The 21,920-nt window shown below is 37.1% G+C and overlaps 1 protein-coding gene across 2 annotated transcripts in view; it reads right to left on the reverse strand.

Annotated features, from left to right (window-relative positions):
• Window positions 1-15,263, reverse strand: part of ACYP2 (acylphosphatase 2) — a 228,591-nt gene extending 213,328 nt beyond the window's left edge. The window contains exon 1 of one of the 2 annotated variants that reach the window (XM_036748029.1): window positions 14,782-15,263. In XM_036748029.1, the coding sequence (XP_036603924.1) occupies window positions 14,782-14,947 (166 nt within the window). In that variant the 5' untranslated portion in view covers window positions 14,948-15,263. The remainder of the gene's footprint in view (window positions 1-14,781) is intronic. The other variant, XM_036748030.1, reaches the window with a different exon arrangement.
• Between the last annotated feature and the right edge of the window lie 6,657 nt (window positions 15,264-21,920).

Consider the following 21,920-nt stretch of genomic DNA (forward strand, 5'->3'; position numbering starts at 1 on the left):
TTATGTTCAGCATATATACAATATGAAGGAAGGCACTAGCAGCTGGAGGGATCAGGAAAGGATTCAGAGGGAAAGGAATATTTGAGCTGAGTCTCAAGGAAAATCAGGGTTCTAAAAGATGATATGAGAGAAAGAGCATTGCAGGAATGGTGAAAAGATGAGAAATGGAGTGTCATGTGTAAGGAACAGCAAGCAGGCTAATATGGCTGGACCACAGGGTATATAGAGAAGAGAAATACCTACTGCTGGAAAGGGGGCCATACTGCAAGAGCTTTAAATGCTAGATGGAGGAACTTATATATGTCCTAGAAGACATAGATATTCCATGATTCGTAGCTATACAGCATTCCTGGGAGAATACTGGTGTTTAAAAACAAATTTTGTGTCAGACAGTAGTTTACAGTTGTTGATATTGAAGCATAATTTCTAATCATACAATCCAGCTTACTCTTCCCCTCTTATTCAATTCTGAACCCAGCCCATTGTCCATTTACAGTGATTGTCTAAGATATATCTACTGATAAATTAGCCTAATGAACTTTCTATCCAACCCAATGTCATGGGCAGTCGACGGGCAACAGACACTCTACATGCCTTACTATGGAGGCTCTGGGGTTTGATGTAATCAGATTGCCATAAGTAAACAAGAGCATATGGACTACCTCCTGATATATAAGGAATCCTTTCTGCATGTTACACCTAAGTTTGCTCTCTATATCTTGCTTATTCATAAATTGTTCTATCAATAAGTCTGATAAGTAATATGTTTCATTTTTTTATGAGGCAATAGCACTTACCATTTTCTGCTGTCCTTCCACAGTGTTATAAAAAAGTAGACTTTTTTTTACTACATTAGGTATACCCTAGGCTTCCTGGGCTCTCCATTTAGCAGCAAGGAGAGCAACTGTTCGCTGCCTGAAGTGGTTTTTGAGCTCTTTGTGTTTTCTCATTATGGTGTCAGCTTTATAAGGGCTTGAACTTCTATAAGAAGCCATTATTATCAATAATCTGTATCTTTACCTTTGTAGAGTACTATGAAAACCTTAAAGAGCTACATAAATATAACTGCTACTGTTATTATTTACCTTTGACCATTCCCATTTTTCAAGGTCCACAGTTTATTTTAATAGGTCAGGTCGAAGTTGGAGCTATATGCAGTGTTAAATCTTCATCTATATAGTTTTCGTCTAATTTATTGTCGAATTTGACTTCAGAACTGATTATTCTATGGCTGATTCTAAAATAATTCCTACTTTAGTAATTAGCTATTTCCTATTTGTTAAGATATAGTAAATTTCATTTTTTAAAATATCATTCAATACTATGTCCAATGCCCTCTACATCTCTTGACAAATATACTCACAAGATACAGATGTGAGGCTTCTGAATAATATATAATCCTTTGGCTTCTTCCATTTCTTAACTGGAATCTAGATTTTCCAACATATTTACCAAAGTACTCCCCTACGTGCACCTTTCCATAGAAGTCACTAAGTATCAATGTATATATTGATTTGGGGAGAATCTTATTAAAATCTTTGTAGAATTTCATCATTTTCTGTAACAGTTGTTGCTACATATCTTGCAATTATGCAATTATCAGCATGACATTCCTTGAGTATATGCTAATCATGCTTGATGTAAAGTAAGATGGACAAGGTTAAGATGAACATGAAAGGTTAATTCGTATTGCCCTTAAAATGCCTAAAGAAACAAACTTCACCAACTCCTCTATTTGCCTCTCTAAGAAGAATCTGTGAGCTACTTTTATACCTTATGGTTTCATTTATAGGACTACCAGTATAAAAATTCAGTTCTTCTCTTAGTATTTTGGCTTACTGATCTGTCATTTGGACTAACAATAGTTAAATTAATGTTTGTATGCAATACAGAAACGATGTCATTCTAAGCACCATCTGCACCCTTTAACTCCACTCTACAACTGAAGAACTGAGTTGGGTAGAAAGTAATCCAAGTGTTGCACAGAACTGAGCACTATTGTGCAGGGTATAGCACCCAAAATCAGTAACATGATTTTGGACTTCATTGAGAGGCATACCATCCAGAAGAAAAGAGGCAAAAAGTCTTACTTATATTCTGCCCTTGTCAGGCCACATCTGAAGTATTATGTTTAGTTATAAGCATCACATTTTAGAAAGGACATCAGTAAACTATAGAGCACCCAGAGTTAGGTGACCAGGATTTTGAGAAGACTAAAGACCAATATCACACAAGTATCTATTAAAGGAATTTGGCCTAGAGAAGAGAAAAATTATCAGGAATATGTTAGCTATTTTTAAATATTTGAAAAACCTTCATGTGAAAGACGGGTTAAATATGTTCTGCTTAGCTCTGAAGGCAAAATTAGCAATAATACTGCAGAGAGGCAGACTTTGTCTTAGTGTAATGTTAAATTGGTTAAGAATTAGAATAATCCAAAAGTAGAATGGGCTATCAGTGGGTCCCCCTTCATACTACTAGTTCAGTATGTTAGAAAGGATTTTTTTAGTTAGGGGTTTGATTAAATGGCTTTTGAGGTCCCTTTCAAGATTCTACATTTTTTTTCTTGATAAATTACAATGACCAAAGAATTTATCACTTAATTACCAATCTACTAGTGACCTACATGTAAATCCATGCATTACAATGGCACATCCTTTAAGAATCCAAGGTCATCTCAAATATATAGAAAACATTGTCAAATGTATAAGAAGGAGTCATTCCCCAATTGATAAATGGTCAAAGGATATGAACATATTAAATGAAAAAATCCAAAATATATATAGTCACATGAAACATACTTTAAATCATTATCTGTTAGAAAAAATGTAAATTAAAATAATTTTGAGATCTCACACCTATCAGATTGGTAAAAGCTATAGAAGGGGAAAATGACAAATGCTGGAAGGGATATAGAAAAATTGGGACACTAAAACACTGTTGGTGGACAGATCCAACCATTTTGGAGAGCAGTTAGGAATTATGTCCAATTATACCCTTTGACCCTGGAATATCACTATTAGGATCAGGGGAAAAGGAAAAGAACCTATATGTTCCAAAAATTTATAGCAGCTCTCTTTGTGGTGGCAAAAAATGGAAACTGAGGGGATGCCCATCAATTGGAGAACGACTAAACAAGTTGTGGCATATGATTGTGATGGAATAGTACTGTGCTCTAAGAAATGATTAGCTCAATGATCTTAGAAAAACATGCAAAGACTTGCATAAAATAATGAAAAGTGAAATGAGCACAACCAAGATAACATTGTAAACAGTAACAGCAATACTATTCATAGAATAATTGTAAAACATGAAATTATTCTGAGTTTTATAAATACTCAAATCAGCTACAAAACGCCTACGAAGGAAGATGCTATCCACCTCCAGAGAAAGAACTAATAAACAGAAATATACATAGTATGATTTTATATATCTGTATAAACGGGCTATAAATTTATAAATCTGTATAAAATGGGCTACATTGAGAAGAATGGTTGCCTTCTCTAGTGTAAGGGGGGGAGAGATAGTTTGGAACTTCAAATGTAACAAAAAAATTAATTTTAAAATTTTAAAATTTAAAGTATATAATAAATTCTATACATTGCTTCAAAAAAAAAGAATCCAGAGTCATCTCTATGCAAAGACACATTAAAGTAGGTCTTTTGTAGAGGGAGGAAAATGTAAACTACAAATAAAAAGCAACCTATAAATAGGTACAAAATCACATTTCAAAGCTAACTATGAAGCATTTTGGGATGATCCTTCTTTTGTCAAATTCACAGATATATATCTGAAAGGGATCTCAGAAGGGATACAATTCCTCTCATTTTGAAGATGAGAAAATTGAGGCTAAAAGCTTAAGTGATTTGCCTAAGGTCACACAAGTAGTAATTAGCTTAGGTATTCATATTAAGTCCTCAGACCTCATAACAAGAAGCAGTATTCATCAACTCAGCAGAGAAATGGCAGATCAAAGATGCACAACTGAGTAAATGTTATCCAAAATGGGCAATATGTTGGTTTGTTTTGATTCTTTTAACAGAAGTGCTTTATTGAAAGAATAGGAAATTAACTTTTATACAAACAAAATTAAAGCATCTGGAATGTAGCCTTTGCCAATTTGCTAGATATAAGGTCAAATATCAGAGTTGTTTTGATTTGCATTTCTCTTATTATTACTGATTTAGAGGATTCATTCATATGATTGTTAATACTTTGAAATTCTTTTGAGAACTCTTTATATCCTTTGATCACTTACCTACATGGGAATGGCTTGTCATTTTGCCAAATGCTTATCTGAGAAATGTGACAGAAAGATTTATTCCCTGTTCAGCTGCTTCCCTTATTATTCTAGATGCATAATTTTGTTTGTGCAGAAGCTTCTCAATTTCATGTAATCAAAATTATCTACTTCATATATTATAATCTGTTTCTATCTCTTATTTGTTTGAGAATATGTATCCTACCCATAGCTGTTTGCATATGATCTATTTCTCTTCTAATTTTTAGGGTACTACCTTTAACATTGAAGTCATGTAACTTATTTTGAATTTATTTGAAATATGATATAAGAAGTTGGTCTAAGTGGAATTTCTGCTGGACTGCTTTCTAATTTTCTCAGTTCTTATTAAATAGGGAGTTCTTTCTTAACTTTCAGGTTTAAAGAATACTATGATATTGAGTTATATAATTTCTGATTTCCCCTTTTTTAATGTGTTCCATTGATCTGCTTACTTCACTATTTTGAACTAATATCAAATTATTTTGATGAGTACTATTTTATAATTAAGTTTGAAGTCTGAAAGTATAATTCCTCCATCATCGTTACTTTTAAAAAGAATTTCACTTGATATTCTAGATCTTTTGTTTCTCCAAATGAATCTAGTTATTATTTTTAACAAGTTCCATAAAATATTTGATAGCTTGGTTGGTTTAATATTAACAATATAAGTTAACTTTGGAAAGTTTGTCATTTTTATTATATTGGCCCAGCGATAAACACTGAATATTCCTCCAAATATTTAAGGTATTCTTTCTTTAAGAAGTACTAATTGAATTTATGGATGAATTTTGTGTGTTTTAGAAGACTGACCCCAGATATTTTATGCATTTTGTAGTTATTTTGAATAGGATTTCCTTTTGAGTTTTGTTATTATTATAAGAAATATTGTTTGGGCAGCTACGTGGCGCAGTGAGTACAGCACCGGCCCTGGAGTCAGGAGGAACTGAGTTCAAATCCGGCCTCAGACACTTGACACATTTACTAGCTGTGTGTCCTTGGGCAAGTCACTTAACCCCAATTGCCCTGCCTTCTCTCCTCCAAAAAAAAAAAAGTAATATTGTTGATTTTTTTGTGGGTTTATTTTGTATCCTGCTACTACTGAAGCTGTTGTCTCAATTGTATCTTTGCTAATGTTTTCTAAATAAATCATCATCTCATCAACAAAAAGGGATAGTTTTATCTCTTCTTTGCCTATCTTTACATCTTAATTTTTTTCTCTTATCTTATTACAATTTTTAGCAAGTACTATTTCTATTTCTACTGATTAGTTCTAAAACTACATGAAATAACAGCGCGGAGAGTGGGCATCCTTGCTTTATTCCTGGATTTAGTGGAAAAGCTGTTTCATATAATGTTTCCTGTTTCATATAATGTTTGCTTTTCATTTCAGATAGATACTTTTAATGATATTTTTTAAAAGATCCTTCTATGGTTACATATTGAAAGATGTTTAGCATAACTGAGTGTTGTATTATATCAAAGATTTTTATAAACTTATCATTGATATAATCATGTCATTTTGGATGTTTTTGTTTTTAACATGATTTTAGTGATTGGTTTCCTAACACTGACCCATCCTTGCATCCCTGGTATAAATTCAACTTAGTCATAACGAATGGTTCTTGGATAAACTGTTGTATTCTGACAGAATTTTATTTGAAATTTTTAAATTGATTTCATCAATGACATTGATCTAAATTTCTCCTTCTTTGCTTTATCCTTCCCTAGTATAATTATTAAGACTATATTTGTCTCACAAAAAGGAGTTTAGTAGTGCTTTCTCTATTCTTAAGAATAATTTGTTCAGTGTTTCTATTAACTTTCTTTAAAAGTTAGAAAGAATTCTCCTGTCAATGCATCAGACCCAAGAGGTTATTTTTCCCTTTGTTAGGTTCTTTAAAACTACTTCTACATCTTTTCCTGAGGTTGGATTATTTAAGATCTTTATTTGGGCTTCTGTTAATTTGGGTGTTTTATATTTTTAGAAGTAATCTATTTCCTCTGTATTCTTAGTTTTGTTAAAATATAACTGTGCATAATAAGGTCTATTATTTTAAAAAATTCCTTCTAGTTTTGCTGTGATTTTTATCTTATTCATATCCTACTTTGTTGATTTTCTTTCCTCTTTTTAAAAATAAGATTAGCTAAAGATTTATCAATTTTATTAGACTTTTCAAGGAACTAACTAGCTTTTAGTTTTATTCACCATTTCTATAACATTTTTGGTTTTCAATTTATCCTTTTCTCTAATTTTTAAATATATCCTCTTTTGTGCTCATTTTATGCTGGTTAACTTGTTGGGATTCTAGTTTTCAAATGCATATTTATTTAAATCTCCTGTTTTACTAACATATGTTTTTAGGGATATAATTTTTCCCCTGAGGACTGCTTTAGCTATATCCCACAAATTTGGAGAAAGTTTCATCAGTGTCAAAATCTCTCACATAATTATTGCTTCTATTATTTTTTGGCCCATTCATTATTTAGAATTTAATTGTTAAGTCTCCACTTTTGTTTGTGCTCCCTAAACTTTTTGGTCCCTAAACTGAAATGCTATTTTAATTATATTATGATCTATAAAGCATGTTTAATCATTTTTGCCTTTTTAAATTTATTTGCAAAATCTCTGTAACTTAATCCATGTTCAATTTTTATAAGATATGTACAGTTATCCCTTCCACATCACAGGGGTTAGGAGTATGGCACCCCCACAATCTGGAAAATCCATGTAAAATTTTTGGCTCTCCTTTGGTGCCAGAGAAGAAGTCTGAATTAGTATGATATTAAAAGATAAAGTATTGACATTATACAATACAATACATATATTTTATGCATTTCTGAGCTCTGTGTCATCTGCTGGCCTTTGCATGTCATCTGTGGCATCTCCCAAACTCTCCCAAAGTTTCCATTTCATTTTTTATGCCAATCTGCAAAACAGCAAAACTATGAAGGGAAAAGTCACAATGGAGAAGGGATAACTGTATATTGTTCAGGAATCACATTCTAAAGATACTAAATCTTTTAGATCTATTTTCCCCAGATATTTAAATTCTTTTTTTTTTGGTTTTGTTTTGTTTTGTTTTGTTTTTTTTGCAGGGGGAGAGTGGGGCAATTGGGGTTAAGTGACTTGCCCAAGGTTACACAGTTAGTGTGTCAAGTGTCTGAGGCCGAATTTGAACTCAGGTCCTCCTGACTCCAGGGCCGGTGCTCTACTCACTGTGCCACCTAGCAAAATTTGTTAAATTCCATGTTTTTTTCTTTTTACCTGTTAGATTTGTCCAAATCTCAGCAAAAGATATTAAAGTCTCCTACTATTACTGTACCATCTCTGTCTTCTGTAAATTAATTTTTCCTTTATGAATTTAGATGATGTTAGGGCATTTGTAACATGTTTAAATACTTATATTGGTTTGTTGTCTATGGTTTCTTTCAAGGCAATATTATTTCTTTGTTTATTTCTAATTATGTTGTGAATTATTATTTTTGCTTTATCTGATAGCATGATTGCAACTCCTGCCTTTTTTAGATATCTCTGATGCATAGTAAATGTTTCAGCCTCTCATTTTTATGATGGAAGTGTCTATGTTTTGTAAGTCTATTTCTTGTAATTAACAATTTGTGGAGTTTTGTTTTCTTATCTAATCTCTCATTTGTGTTTTACTGGATTATTTAATCCACTCACACTTAAAGTTATGAGATTTAGGTTTATATTTTCCTCCATTTGTGTTTCTAGTATTGCTTATTTTGAATTAAGAATTGTTTTCGTTCTCTTTATCTTTTAAGATAATGCTATCATTTCAGCTATTTTGTTTAGTCTACCTTCATGCAACCCATTGATTTGAAATCTCTCCCTCTTTACCCCATTTCAATCTTTTCCTTTGCCTCCTCACTCATCCTTCTATAGCTGCTCTTCTTACTGAAAGACTACATGAATTATTTTCCCTTCACTGTTTATTGCTAACTTGATTAGGGTACATCACTCATCTTCCTCAATCTTCTACATCCCCACTTCTCTTTTATGTACCCACCTTTTCTATAGGTTAGTCACACAAATGGCATTGAATCCCCTGTAGGTAGGAAGGAGTAATTCATGAGGTTTAGTCCAGAGTGTTTCAGGCCTGTTCCTCCACCTTCATTTCTCCTATTTCTTTGTGTATTACTTTCACTTACACTTTGTATATTACTTTCAGTTTGTGTATTTTTAGAAAGAAATCTCTAGACGGTTCCCGTTCTTTTTGGGTTTTTTTTTTGTAGTCTGTAAATGTTTTTCTCTTTCTCATTTTTTTTCCCTTTCAATAGATTATAGAGATGGAGTAATTTATTTTGCTATTTGTATATTCCCTGGTGGTTAGATTTAGTTTCCTTGTGTTTCTATTCATTGAGGTCCCTGCAAGTCAAATAATCTACTCATGCGTTGGGTTTTTTTTTTAAGGAATTCTTCAAATATCTCTAACTGAAAATCTTTTTTCATGGATGATTAGGTAAAAATTTGCAGAATTTATCATTCTGGATTACATCTTGAGCTCCTTTGATTCTTGTAATATATCATTCCATTCCCTTCTACGGTTTCTGGTGGATTCAGAATACTCTTGTCCTTAGAATTTCTATTTCTTTACGTTTAATATAAAGACATCTAGGTGGCACAGTGGATAAAGCACTGGTCGTATTTTATCATGTTGGTTCAAATTCCTTTTTTTGGTAATATTTATTTAGAAGCATGTACAGTCATTTAACTATCCTTGTATCCACCATCCCTTCTGTTTTAATACCTTCCCCGATTTTTCAGCTTGTGCTCAGGGTTTTTAACTGAGTTGTCTTCCTCCTAAGATTGATAGTTTTTGTCTTTTTTTATTTCATTATTACTACTTCCCCTTTGATGGTGAATCCCCTGGGGGCTGGATCCCAAAGTTTTCTCATCTTCCTTTCACATTGGAGAATTCATTTTTCACTGGTTTCAGTGCCAAAGTGAAATCTAGGGGGACAGGATGATTCCAGATGAAGTACAGTCCCTTTTCTTTGAGGTCTGGTGCAGTACCCTGTCCCTGTTCCCTCTATTCCTTAGTTCTATAGTTAAGTGCTGCAATACCAGGCAAGACATGGTCCCACCTTCCTATACTTTCTCCTTCTCTGAAAATGGGTGGGCAGTTACATCTGCCACTTGCTACCACAGAATGGTATGAAAAGATCAGGGATAGAGTGTGCCAACAAAGACTGTAGCAGCATCAAGGAAATTGCCGAGTAGTAGGCTGTATTGGCATTCTGCCAGAATATGAGGGCTGATGGATGTGGGAAGGCGTGTGTTGAGTGTATACATTAGAGATTCAGTTTCTCTTCTGTTAATTCATAAGACTATTAACTTGTTATGCTTCTTGGTGTCTTCGCTATTGGAGACCATATTTTTGTTATTTTGGGTTTTTTTGCTTTAACCTTGGCTCATAATTCCTCTTTTGGTGAGTTTGTGAAAGTTAGTAGGGAAATGGAGAAAATATCCTCCCTGTTGGTTATGTAATCCAGAATCTCCATCAATATTTTTCCATGATGCTGTACGGCCAAGTCATGGAATAAGACATTCTTCGAAGACACAAAGTTGTAGATAATAAACAAATACATGGTAACACTGGGCATTGAGCAGCCCATTTACCAACAGGAGAATAAAGGATATCACTAGAGAGAGACAGTACTAGAAAAGGAAGTGGACTAGTTATATGACAATAAGGGACACCCAAAGAACTGTCCACATGGTTGACTGGAATCCATATAACATTAAGAAATCTAGAGGAAGCCTTTAGGATGTTGTCTCATAGGCTAAGAAGATATGTACAAATTGTGATCTGTGCCATTAGAGAGAGTACCCACATTGATGAGAACAAAGATCCATCAAAGTGAGAAGTAATAATAATAATAACAAACAATTAATTATGTAAGGCCTTCAGATGTACAAAACATTTTCTTCACGATAATCCTGTGAAGTAAAAGTATTATTATTATTACAACGGGGATCCCATGGGTCTTAGAGAAAAGATACAATGAGGAGGATAAAGATGGGAAGCAATGCTGCATAGACCTGTAGGAAGCTGGAAACACAGATGAGAGAAAGAACAAGGGGTCTCCCCTAAAGGGTTAACTTTGATCATTTCCTTTCCCAATTTCTTTTAAGTATTTATTGATATCTTTTGTTTTTATATCACCTTCATTTCCCAGTGTACCCCTTCCCCACCCCCACTGAAAAAGCTATTCCATATAATAAATAAAAAGGGAGTAGGGGTGAAGAAGGAAGTGGTAAACCTAACAAACACACTAAGTCTTATAGTGTATTCAAAGTTCCATCATCTACCTCCTCTGTAAAGAAGGGGAAGAAGGTGCATTCACATCTTATCCAGGGTTGACCTTGGTCATTAAAATTACACCGCATCAATTTTAATATTTTTGATGGAGTTGTTGCTATTCTTTCCATTTACATTTTGAAGTCATTATATATATTATTTTCATGATTCTACTGCACTTGTCATCAGTTACCTATATCACTCAGTCTATGTATGTCATTCAAATGTTTTCATAGTCATTGCTTCTTATGGTGCAATAATATTCTATCACATTTATTTACTACAATTATTTAGCTGTTCCCCAGTTAATGAGCATCTACTTAGTTTCCAGTTATTTGCTACTATAAAAAGTTATTTTTGGTGTATATTGGGCCCTTTTTTTAACCTCTTTGGGGGGGAGGTCTATGTCCAGCTGGGAGAGCTCTGGGTCAAAGAGTTTTTCTCAATCTTTACCTTCTCTTTATTGGCTGACTCTTTGCATATCACTTAAAAATAGAAGTCCAATTATCCTTTAAAAACTTTCATTTGATCCTACCATTCCCTCAAACTATTGTTCTCTATCTCCCCTCTTCATCCAAACTTCTGGGAAAAAAACAGTCTATACTCCTTGTTTTCATATTCTCACCTTATAATTGTCAGTCTCTTGCAATCTGGCATCTGAAACTCATCACTCAATTAAAACTATTCACTCCAAGATTACCAATGATCTCTTAATTGCCAAATATTCTCCCCTTTTCTCAATCCTTATCCTTCTTGAAATCTTTGCGACATATGACACTGTCAACTATCCTTACCCACTCTTGCCTGGACTCATGACAGCGGCCCCTCTTAGTTTTCCTACCTGTCTGGTTGGTCCTTCTCAATTCCCTCTGGAAGATCATCATCCTTGCCCACCTCCTATTTGTGCCATGAATATAGGTCTTTGGCCTGGGTCCTTTCTCTTATCTCTGTATATTTGTCTATCTTGGGTGACTTCATCAGCTCAAATGGGTTCAACTATCACCTCCAAACAATTCCCAGGTCTATATATCTAAATCTAGACTTTACTTGGCGCCAGTACATCACCAACAGCCAAGAAGACATTTCCAACTGAATGTGCCATAGGCATTTCAAGTTCAGTATGTTCAAAAACAAAACTGATTCTTTCCTTCAAAACTCTCTCCTCTCCCTAAGTTTTCTTTTGTCTATTAAGGGCACCACTAGCCCTCCAGTCATCCAAGTTCTTAAGCTAAGCACTATCTTTTATTCTTCCCCGTTCTCTCTCCTCATATGCAATCAGTTGTCAAGCCTTATCAATTCTATCTACATATTTTATCTCACATTCATCCTGGTCTTCCCACATGCAGAGCCACTATCTTGGTTCTGTCCCTCATCATCATTTGCCTGGATTACTGCAATAATCTAATATTTCCCCTATCCAATCCATCTTCCATACAGCTGAGGAAGACAGGGAATGAAGGCTCCCAGGGCCAGGTCTTAAAGTGCAAAGAGTCTATATGCTATAGGCATATGGTGCCTATCCATCCCCACCCCTGGAAGGAAGTAGACAAGGAGAAAAAATGAAAACCAAAAGGAAGAGAATAGACGTAACAACAGAGATCCATAGTACCAAGTACTGCAGAATAGGCCATAACTGAGGTGAAATGAATTAAAGAGCCACAACGTGGATGACCTTTCCTTTCACTGATACCACTTATACAGATTATGTAAGTGGGGGGAAAGGGGCCAGGGGAAAGGGTAAAGGGGAAATGGTGACTCTATCAACTCTGAGCTAGGAAGGTCAGTACAACAAATTGGAAAGGCTGTATAGGCTCCAGTGGGAAGGGGTCTAAAGGTATGGAATATCGCATTTGCTGTCAGACATTGTCAATGTGATGGTTTTTCTTAACTATTCATTTTTGTTTTTAAATCTTTGCTACAAAGGAAGGTTTGCTTTGTTAGGGGGAACAACTGTTTGGACATGAACGCAAAAACAAAATGCACCAACATTTTTAAAAAAATTATATTCGTGGTTACAAAATTATCATGAACAAGTATGGCTCCAAATAAGAGATATGAGAATACACCCAACCCCACTCCACTGAAGTGGCAGGAGGTCCACAGGTGTTGCATATTGCATTTATTTTCAAACCTTTCTAATGTATTGTTCAGTTTTGCTGATTTTTTTTGTCTATTCTTCCTCTTTTTCTTTAATAATAATATTGAGAAATGAGATGGATCTCTAGGAAGGGAGATAATGGGAGAAATTTTGGTGATTCAAATATAAAAGCAATCAATTAAAATTTATTTTAAAAATTAAAAAATCTAAAAAATTCTATTTACAAGATTTATTTGTCTATCATGACCTTATGTTTAATAATGTATTTGCTCTTCAAGAAAGCCTTCCATCAATCTCTACATTCATCAATTTTCTCTCCTTTGAATTTGCTGACATTGAAATGCGTAGGAAGACACTCCATAGATTAAGGTCATGTGGCTAGCTTACAAGTTTTTTTCTGTTTTTTGCGGTTTAAATAAATCCGTTTCCATACGTAAGACCACATTAGCCTAAATGCTTGCAGGTGAGCTGAGCGCCCTTTGCAGGGAATCTAAAGGGCCCTTAGAGGGAAACAAAACAAGACAGTCAACAGAATTCCTAGAAGTTCCTTGGATGAGGGGAAACAAGCCAAAGAGACTTTTGCCACACCCAAAATTGTACCCAGGTCCTCATAACACCTTATAAGACTCTCCAAAACAGATTAGGTAAGCAATACAAAAATCTCAAATCTGTTTCACATTTCCTTATGCTATATATAGTAGAAGATATATCTTAACGTGTAAAACATATCTTTGTAACTCTCTTAGCACCCAGCACAGTGATCAGAACACAGCAGCTGCTTGATACACGGTTGTCCTAGAATAGATAAAATATTGATAGTGCACAAAAGTTCCCTTTCGCATAAGGTGCCCCCAAGCAGCAGCTATATAGCCCTCCCCCAAAAGGCCTCTGTATATTTCAGGATCGCTGATTCTCATATTATGGGTTTCCGACATGTATGCTTCCACACTATATGTCCAAGAAAAAAAAAGAAAAAATCATCAATAGCGCCGGCTCTCTCCCCATAGACACAGGAGTAATGAATCCTAAGGGCTCGGATTTTTCAGCTGGCTGTGTTTTCAAAGCTCTCCCTAGGGCCATTTTTAGATTTTGCTGAATATACTTCCCCAAGGTAATTCGGTCTTTCCAGTCTCTTTGCTCTCAGCAAGCAGGGCGCCCGAAAATCAAAAGCCCCACAGTTCAAATGAAGAGAATAAAACAATCCCTTCCTCTTTCCTTTCTTTTCATCCTCCCTTCTCCCCTTCTTGATCCTATCGCCTGTCTTTTTACTTCCCTCTCCACATTCATCTTCTCTCTTTTCTTTCTCACTTTTCTTCTTTCTCCTCTCACCTTCCACTCCCAACTCTACCTTCCTCCCTCCCTTCTCCACTGCTCTCCTCTCCCCCACCTTCCTTTCTTTTCTCCTCCTCTTCCTACCTTCCTCTTTCCCCTTCCCCATCTTCCATTCTCTCCCTCCTCCACTTTCCCTTTCCTCTTCCCTTCCCTTCCTCTCTCCTTTTCCCCCACTCTCCACTCCCCCTTCCTCTCTCTCTTCCACTTTCCTCTCCTTTTCCTCTCCTCTTTCCACTTTCCATTCTCCCACACAAATACTTTTTTCCTCCCTCTTTTCCTTTTTCCTCTCCCCCACTTTCTTCTCTCCACTTTGTATTCCCCTTTCCTCTCTTCCCCTCCACCACTCTCCTCCACTTTCCTCTCCCCTTTTCTTCTCTCCTCTCTCCTCCCTTCCCCATTTCCACCTTCCTCTCCCTTCTCCACTTTCCTCTCTCCCCTCCCCAACTTTCTTCTCTTCTCCTCCTCCTCCCCCCGGTTTCCTCTCCCAACTTCGCCCCTTCCCCCTCCCTCCTTCACCCCTTCACCTGCCCTCCTCCGGGGGGGGGGGGGGGCGCGCCTGTTTTCCTGCGCATGCGTGCCTAGTCTCCCTCCCACTACTCGATGCGGTGTCATGGCCGGGTAACGGGTCGACTACCCTTGGCCAGGAGCCTTACACTGGCCTTCTCTCCTCCCCCTTCTCTTCGGACTTTGACCTTTTCCGCTTTGAGGGCAGAGGTGAGGCTGAGGGAGAAGAAGGAGCGTCCTACCCTGCACTCTGCCAAACACCTCGTAGTCCACAGATTTGAGGGTCCGGGCGGTCGACATGGCGGTGGCGGCGGAGGAGGAGGAGGAGGATCCCGGTCCAAGGAGCCGCGGCAGGAGCCGGGAGACTGAGGCGCCCAGCAAGGGGAGGGGGAGAGGGAGGAGAACCATCGGTCACAGTCGCGCCGCTGGCGCGCCCCCTTCCGCAGATCCTGGACGGGATCGCGCAGGGATCACGCTTCTGGGAAAAGCAAAGGAACCTGGGAGGGCCGGCGGGAGCAGGAGAATAAACGGAGCATCTTCGGGAGAAATAACGAAGAGCAGGGACGCCCTCTCCCACCGTCCTGCAGCACAGGCCGGGGCCGTACCGGCCTTCTGCCCTGTCGTCAGCCGAAACGTCAGGTTCTCTTGGTAGCCTGGTGTTTGTCAGACATCCGCGGGCGCTGGATCTCGTGCCCACAAGCCCAAGATCCGACTGCCCAGAATTGAGGAGTTTCACCGCTTTGGCCAGATCTCGGTTCCCACCCCAGCCCCTTCGATGAGCCACTTGCAGGCTCGCTGTTAAACCAGGGAGGTGATTTTCTGATAATTCTGTGAACTTAAAAATGGACTCTAAATGGACCAATTCGGGGGCTAGGAAGTGAAGGGAAAACTTCCCCCACTCCCATTTTACAGCTAAGGAAAATAAAACCCAGAGCGATTGAGTTGTCTAAGGTTGCATGGCTAGTAAATTAACCGAGGTGGTATTTAAATCCAGGTACACTGATGCCGAAGCAAAGGACCTTTGTTCAAATGCCATCTCTGTTAGTACGGATTCCACCATGCAAAAGCTATCTTTTTTAACGTGATAGATCACCCATTAAATTCAGACACATCAAATATTCACTATAGGCCAGAATGCTAGTTAAGGCTTCAGGAAATATACAGTGTAAAGCCAAAGTAGCTGCACTCATGGAATTTAAAGACCGATAAAAAGACAAAATGCACTTGGTGACTAACATACAAGTAAAATAGGTTCGAGCAAAGTACTATGTCAGGTCCAAGAGGGTAAAGTTAGGATAGGCTTTTTGGAAGACAAAATTCTAGCAGGTGAATGCAACTTGTTTGTGTATATCCTTTAAAATCTAGAATTATAGCTGACATTCAATAGCACTTCAAGGCTTACAGATCACTTTCCTTAATGCAGTCCTGTGAGATAAGAAGCACTGGCGAATTCTAAGACAAATGCTAAAATGACCTATCTTAGGGGTAAGAGTGAGGGGAGGAAGGAGAGAGACAAACACATACATGTTGCTATATATAAAATAGATATAAGGCAGAGGGGATGGGAGTGGTAAGGACACAGAAAGGCACAAGGCCTTTTACATAAGGTAAAAGATGGTGCTTGAGATGACCCTTGAAGGAATCCAGAGACTTCTGGAAGAGTGAGGAAACAAGGCATAAAATACATAATTCAAAGGCATGGAAGTGAGAAAGCCATATGACAAGAAGGCCAGGGTGTCTTGGGGATGGGGGTGAAATAACCTGCTGGAAAGATACATTATTAACCCAGAGTTGCACATATAGTAGTAGGCAAGGTCTTCTGATTCTAAAACCAATGAATTTCCATTATATTTATAATTCCATTATAATTCAGAAATTTACCTCCTAACCTCTCCACTCTTCTTCCCTAAATAAAATACAGTATTAAAAAGCATGGGAACTGCTAAAAAAAAGTTTTAAATCATCTTTGAAATAAACCACATTTCTCATAGTAGGAATGATCCCCTTCCTTAACTTTACAAACAGAATCAGAATTTGAGAGTTGGAAGGGACCTCCATGACTATGTGGTTTAACTCATAGGTAAAAGAAATCTTTCACTAAAATACCTGACATGAGTTATCTAGCTTCTGCTTGAAGAGGGGGAACCTACCATCTCTTGAAGCAACCCATTGCACTTTTAGACAGCTCCAATTGTTAGGAATTTTTTCCTAGCATAAGTCCAAATTTGTCTCTTTGTAGCATCTACCCAGTGCACCTGTTTCCACAGAGACCAAATCAACTCTAATCCTGTCAATCAGCATCCCTTTCCATACCTGAATATAGCAGTCATGTCCACCCGAGTCTTCTCCAAGCTAAACATCTGCAGTTCCTTCAGTTGATTCTCATATCATGGATTCAAGACTTTTTGACATCCTAATTGCTGTCCCCTGGATACTCTCCAGTTTATCAATATACTTCCCAAACTGTGGATCCCAGGACTAAACATGGTACTAGAGATGAGGTCTGAAAATGGCAGAGTATAGTGGGACCACTACTTCTCTATTCCTGGAAGCTATGCCCTTCTTAATGCAGGTGAAGGCGCCATTAGCTTTTTGGCTTCTACATCATGCTATTGATTCATATTGAACTTGTAGTCCACCAAAACCTCAAGATCTTTTTCAAAATTGCTGCTGTTCAACCATACTTCCTGTATGGTTATACCTGTAAAGTTAATTTTTTTGTGTCTGAGTATAGCGTTCTACATTTATGCTTATTGAAGTTCATGTTGTTAGATTCAGTGTCAACAAAGATTTATTATATGCTTACTCTGTGCTAGGTACTACGCTGAGAGCTAAAGATACAAAAAAAAAATCCCTGCTTTCATGGAGCTCACATTCTGATGAGATGACAACATGCAAAACATTATACATATGAGAAATGGAATCTGATCTCAAAACAAAAAGACTTATGGTTGGAGGGACCATGAAAGGCCTCTTGCATATGATAGACTTGGAATCTTCAACAAAGCCAGGAGGCAGAGGAGAGAAGGGAAAGCATTCCAGGCATGTGTCAAGCCAATGTGATAAGACACAGTTTGGAGATGGAGTGTCATGTTCAAGAACTACCAATAGGCTAACACTAAATCATAGAGTACATGTTGAAGAGTAAAGTATAAGATTGAAAATATAGGAAGGGTCTAAGTTTTCAAGAATTTTAAGTACCAAAAAACCCCTTTTTTTTATCCTAGAAGTGTTAGAGAAACAGGAGAATTCATTAAGAGAGTGACAGGATCAGATCTTCACTTTAGGAAAATCACTTTGGCAGCTAATTATAAGATAGATTTGAACAGGGAGAGATGAGGTAGGGAAACCTCGGTTAGGTTTATATATAACAACATGTATGCATTTGTGTCTCTCCTCCTTCCTCCCCTTACTTTTACCCCCAAGATCCTGGCCAGTAGGGGTCATTTTAGCATTTGTCTTAGAATCCCCTGTGATTTTTGTATTATCTCACAGGATTGCCTTAAGGAAAATGATCTGTAAGCTTTAAAATGCTACTGAATGTGAGCTATAATTCTAGATTTTAGAATATAAAGAATATACACAAACAAGTTGTATTCACCTGCTAGAGGTTATTGCAATAGTATAGGAATGAGATGAGTGCCCGTGCCAGTATGGTAGCTGTGTGAGTAGGGATTAGCAGACACATATGGGAGATGTTGTGAAGGACTTGGAAATAGATTGGATGTGTCGGTTAGGAAAAATGAGGACATGGTGTTGTAAATACTGAGGTCCTATACTTGCATAACTGAGAAGATAGATAATCATAGGGAAGTTGAGTAGTGGGGAGTGACAAGTTCTTATGAGTATGTTGCATTTGAGAGACCATCCAGTTCAAGATGTCCAACAGGTAGTTGATGTTTTGAAATTGAAACTCGAGAAAGATTTGAATTGCATGAATAGATCTGAGAATCGTATGAATAAAGATGATAATTAAACCTCTGGGAGCTTATAATATCATCAAATAAGATAATATAAGTGGAGAAAAGAAGAGGACCCAAAACACATTCTTGGGGAAATACCACAATTAGAGTACATGACTTGAATGATGATCCAGCAAAGGAGAATGAAAAGGAGTGGTCAGACAGGAGATGAATCAAGAGAGAGAAATGTCACAAAAACCTAGATAAGATAGAGTATCCTGAAGACAAGGGTAGCCCTAGAGCCCCATCAAGCTTCTCTTAGATCATGATATTGTCATCCAGTCTGTTAGTCTGTTAGTCCTTCTAACTTTTGTGTCATTGGTAAATCTTATAAACATACCTTCTATGTCTTCATCCAAGTCATTGATGTGGAAGAAAAATTTCTGTATTCTATATTTAGGCTCAAATTTAATAATATTATTGGAATATAAGTATTGCTGCTTGGGAGAGGGGATTCAAAAAGCAAAGTTACATCTTAATTAAAATTCTTTCCCCTCAGGCAAAGTCTTCATACATTTTATAGCATTGAGAAGCAAAATTAAATTTGTTAATATTAAGTAAGTTAATAGTAAGGGTTCAGAGTTTAGGTCAATCAATAAACCAATCAATATACATTTATTAAGTACCTACTATTTGTCAGACACTGTGCTAAGCACTGGGGGTACAAAAAGAGGCACAAAAACGTCTCTGCCCTTAAGGAGCTTACAATACAATAGGAGGAGGCAATATGCAAACAAATATATACAAAGCAAGTTATGTACAGGATAAATAGGAAATAATTAAAAGATAAATAGGAAAAAAATTAAAAGCCTGGAATTAAAAGAGATTTAGGGAAGGTTTCCTGTAAAGGTGGGATTTTTCCTGGGACTTAAAGGAAGCCAGGGAGTCAGTAGTCTAGTGAGGGAGGGAAAACCAGGCCAGAACAGGCAGAGAAAATGGCCAGAGCAGAGAGATAGTGTCTTGTTTCCGAAACAGTCAAGAGACCTGTGTTACTGGATCAAAAAGTAAGTATTGGGGAATAAGGTATAAGAGTACTGGAAAGGTAGGAAGGGGCTAGGTTATGAAGGATTTTGAATGCCAAATAGAGCATTTTGTATTTGCTCCTGTAGGCAAATAGGGAGCCACTGGAGTTTTTTCTGGGGTGATGGGACCTGTTTGACGTTTTCATTACAGATGAAGGAAACAGGCAAACAGGGTTAAGTGACTTGCCCAGGGTGACACAATAAGTGTTTGAGGTCAATTTGACCTCAGGTCTTCCTAACTCAAGGCCCAGTGCTTTATTCACTTCACCACCTAGCTATCTAGGGAATTTATAGTTCCTTAAAGTGGATAGACCTTTGGTAAGGAGGGAAAGGATCTTAGTGCAGGGCATTATTTTCCTCAATTTGATTAAGTATTGATAAAGTTTTCTTCATTCAGGCAAGTCTGAAGGCTTAAGCCTGTAGAAATACTTGTCTTAACAATGTTTAAAGAGAAAAAGGGATGCCTTGATATGCTTACATGTTAATAAAAAATTGTTAGCAGAGGGCCACGACACTTGAGATCTCCTGCCATGCTGAGGTTGAATTGTCAACAACTACCTTTTGAGGCCTGTCATGTATCTAATTCTGAATCCATCTGATTGCATTACCATCTCATCTAGACATCTCCATAAGAATAACTTAAGATAATTTATCAAAACCTCTGCTAAAATTGAGACAAATGATATCTACAACATTCTCCTTTTTTTGTAGTTGTTGTTCAGCCATTTCAGTCATGTCTGACTCTTCACAACTCCCTTTTGGGTTTTCTTGTCAAAGTTACTGGAGTAGTTTGTCATTTCCTTCTCCAGCTCATTTTACAGATGAGGAAACTGAGGCAAACAGGGTTAAGTGATTTGCCCAGGGTCATACAGCTAGTAAGTATCAGAGACCAGATTTGAACTCAAGAAGATGAGTCTTCCTGACTCCAGGCCTGGCACTCTATACACTGTGCCAACCTAGCTGACCCCTCTCTGCATTATAACAAAATGCATAATTTTATAGTATAAAATCCTGATATCAAACAGCCTATAACTAGCTATTTCTTCTGTACCTAAGTTATAAAGGAGTTCTACAGTATTTATTACCATCTTACAACCATCTATTGATTTTATAGCCCAAAACTTAACTGCTAAAGAACATGTCCCAAAGAAAGGAAACTTTGTGAACTATATTCTCTTTTAAGGTCTCCACTAAAAGAGAACATAGTTCAAAATGTGCCAGGGTGGGGAACCCACAACCTCGAGGTCATGTAGGGTCCTCTAGGCCCTCAAGCGCGGCTCTTTAACTGAATCCAAATTTCACAGAACAAATCCTTTCATTAAGGGGATTTGTTCTACGTAGGGAGCCACATGTGGCCTCAAGGCTGCAGGTTCCTCACCCCTGGTTTAGACTATTATAGGCCAACACTTTCAGGCTTTATTCTCAATGTTAAGGACTAATTCCCCTCCGCCCCAACCACATTGCAAGAAAGCTGGTTGCCAAGACATGGTTAGAGCAGAAGGCAGAGAGAGATAAAAGAACAAATGAGTAAAGTGAAAATTTTTTATCCTTTCCTAGGATGAAAAACAAAGAAATAAAGATTAGAGGCTTTATACGTGAAACAAAAAAAAGTGATCATAAAATTATTACAAAATTAGAGTTTTTGAAATTGCACTTGAAACACTTGTTATCTTCTGCCATATATGCTATTTGTACCCTTAATGTATATTTTTATTTTTTGCTTTTTTTGTTGATACATCCATACCATTTTGTTGAAGTTATGAGGGGAAGTAAAGCAAAGAATCAATCTGCAAGCTATCATTATTTTTGTTTTCTAGAACATCTTTAGAAAGTGAATGTGCCCTTTGTGGTAACACAGACTCCCGGAGGAACAAGTATTCTGCAGCATCCCGTTCAGTAAATATTTCAGCAACTTGGAAGACCTTCAATAGACCAGAGTTATACTGTTGAAACAATCCTCTGTTCAGTTAGCTAAAAAAATTATGGACACTAGAAAATGTGCTCTAATAGCCCATGGTTCTACATCCTGCATCAGTGGAAAGAAAACATTTAAAGTATGCCACCAATGATACATTTGCCCAGCCACCTGCTGGTAACGAATTCAAAGTCATGTCTAACATACTGACAAGTCAGTAGACCTATTTCTTAGACAGACCACAGTCTATGAATCAACCAGGTGTTACATTTACTTCAAAGCTGCTCAAATAGATTTTAGAATAGCACGCCACTGGTCAATATGTTGGGTAATATGACAAACTTTGGGAGGGGAGCGCAACTTTTCACAGCTTCTTTAGGACTCCCTTCAGCAGCAAATGCCTGATACTGAGCTGTTTGTTCTCAAACAAAGGATGAGTAAAAATGTTTCCATAGCAGCCTAGCAATATAGACAGTCAACAG

Source organism: Trichosurus vulpecula, chromosome 3 (genome assembly GCF_011100635.1).
Source record: "Trichosurus vulpecula isolate mTriVul1 chromosome 3, mTriVul1.pri, whole genome shotgun sequence".
Taxonomy (NCBI): Eukaryota; Metazoa; Chordata; class Mammalia; order Diprotodontia; family Phalangeridae; genus Trichosurus; species Trichosurus vulpecula.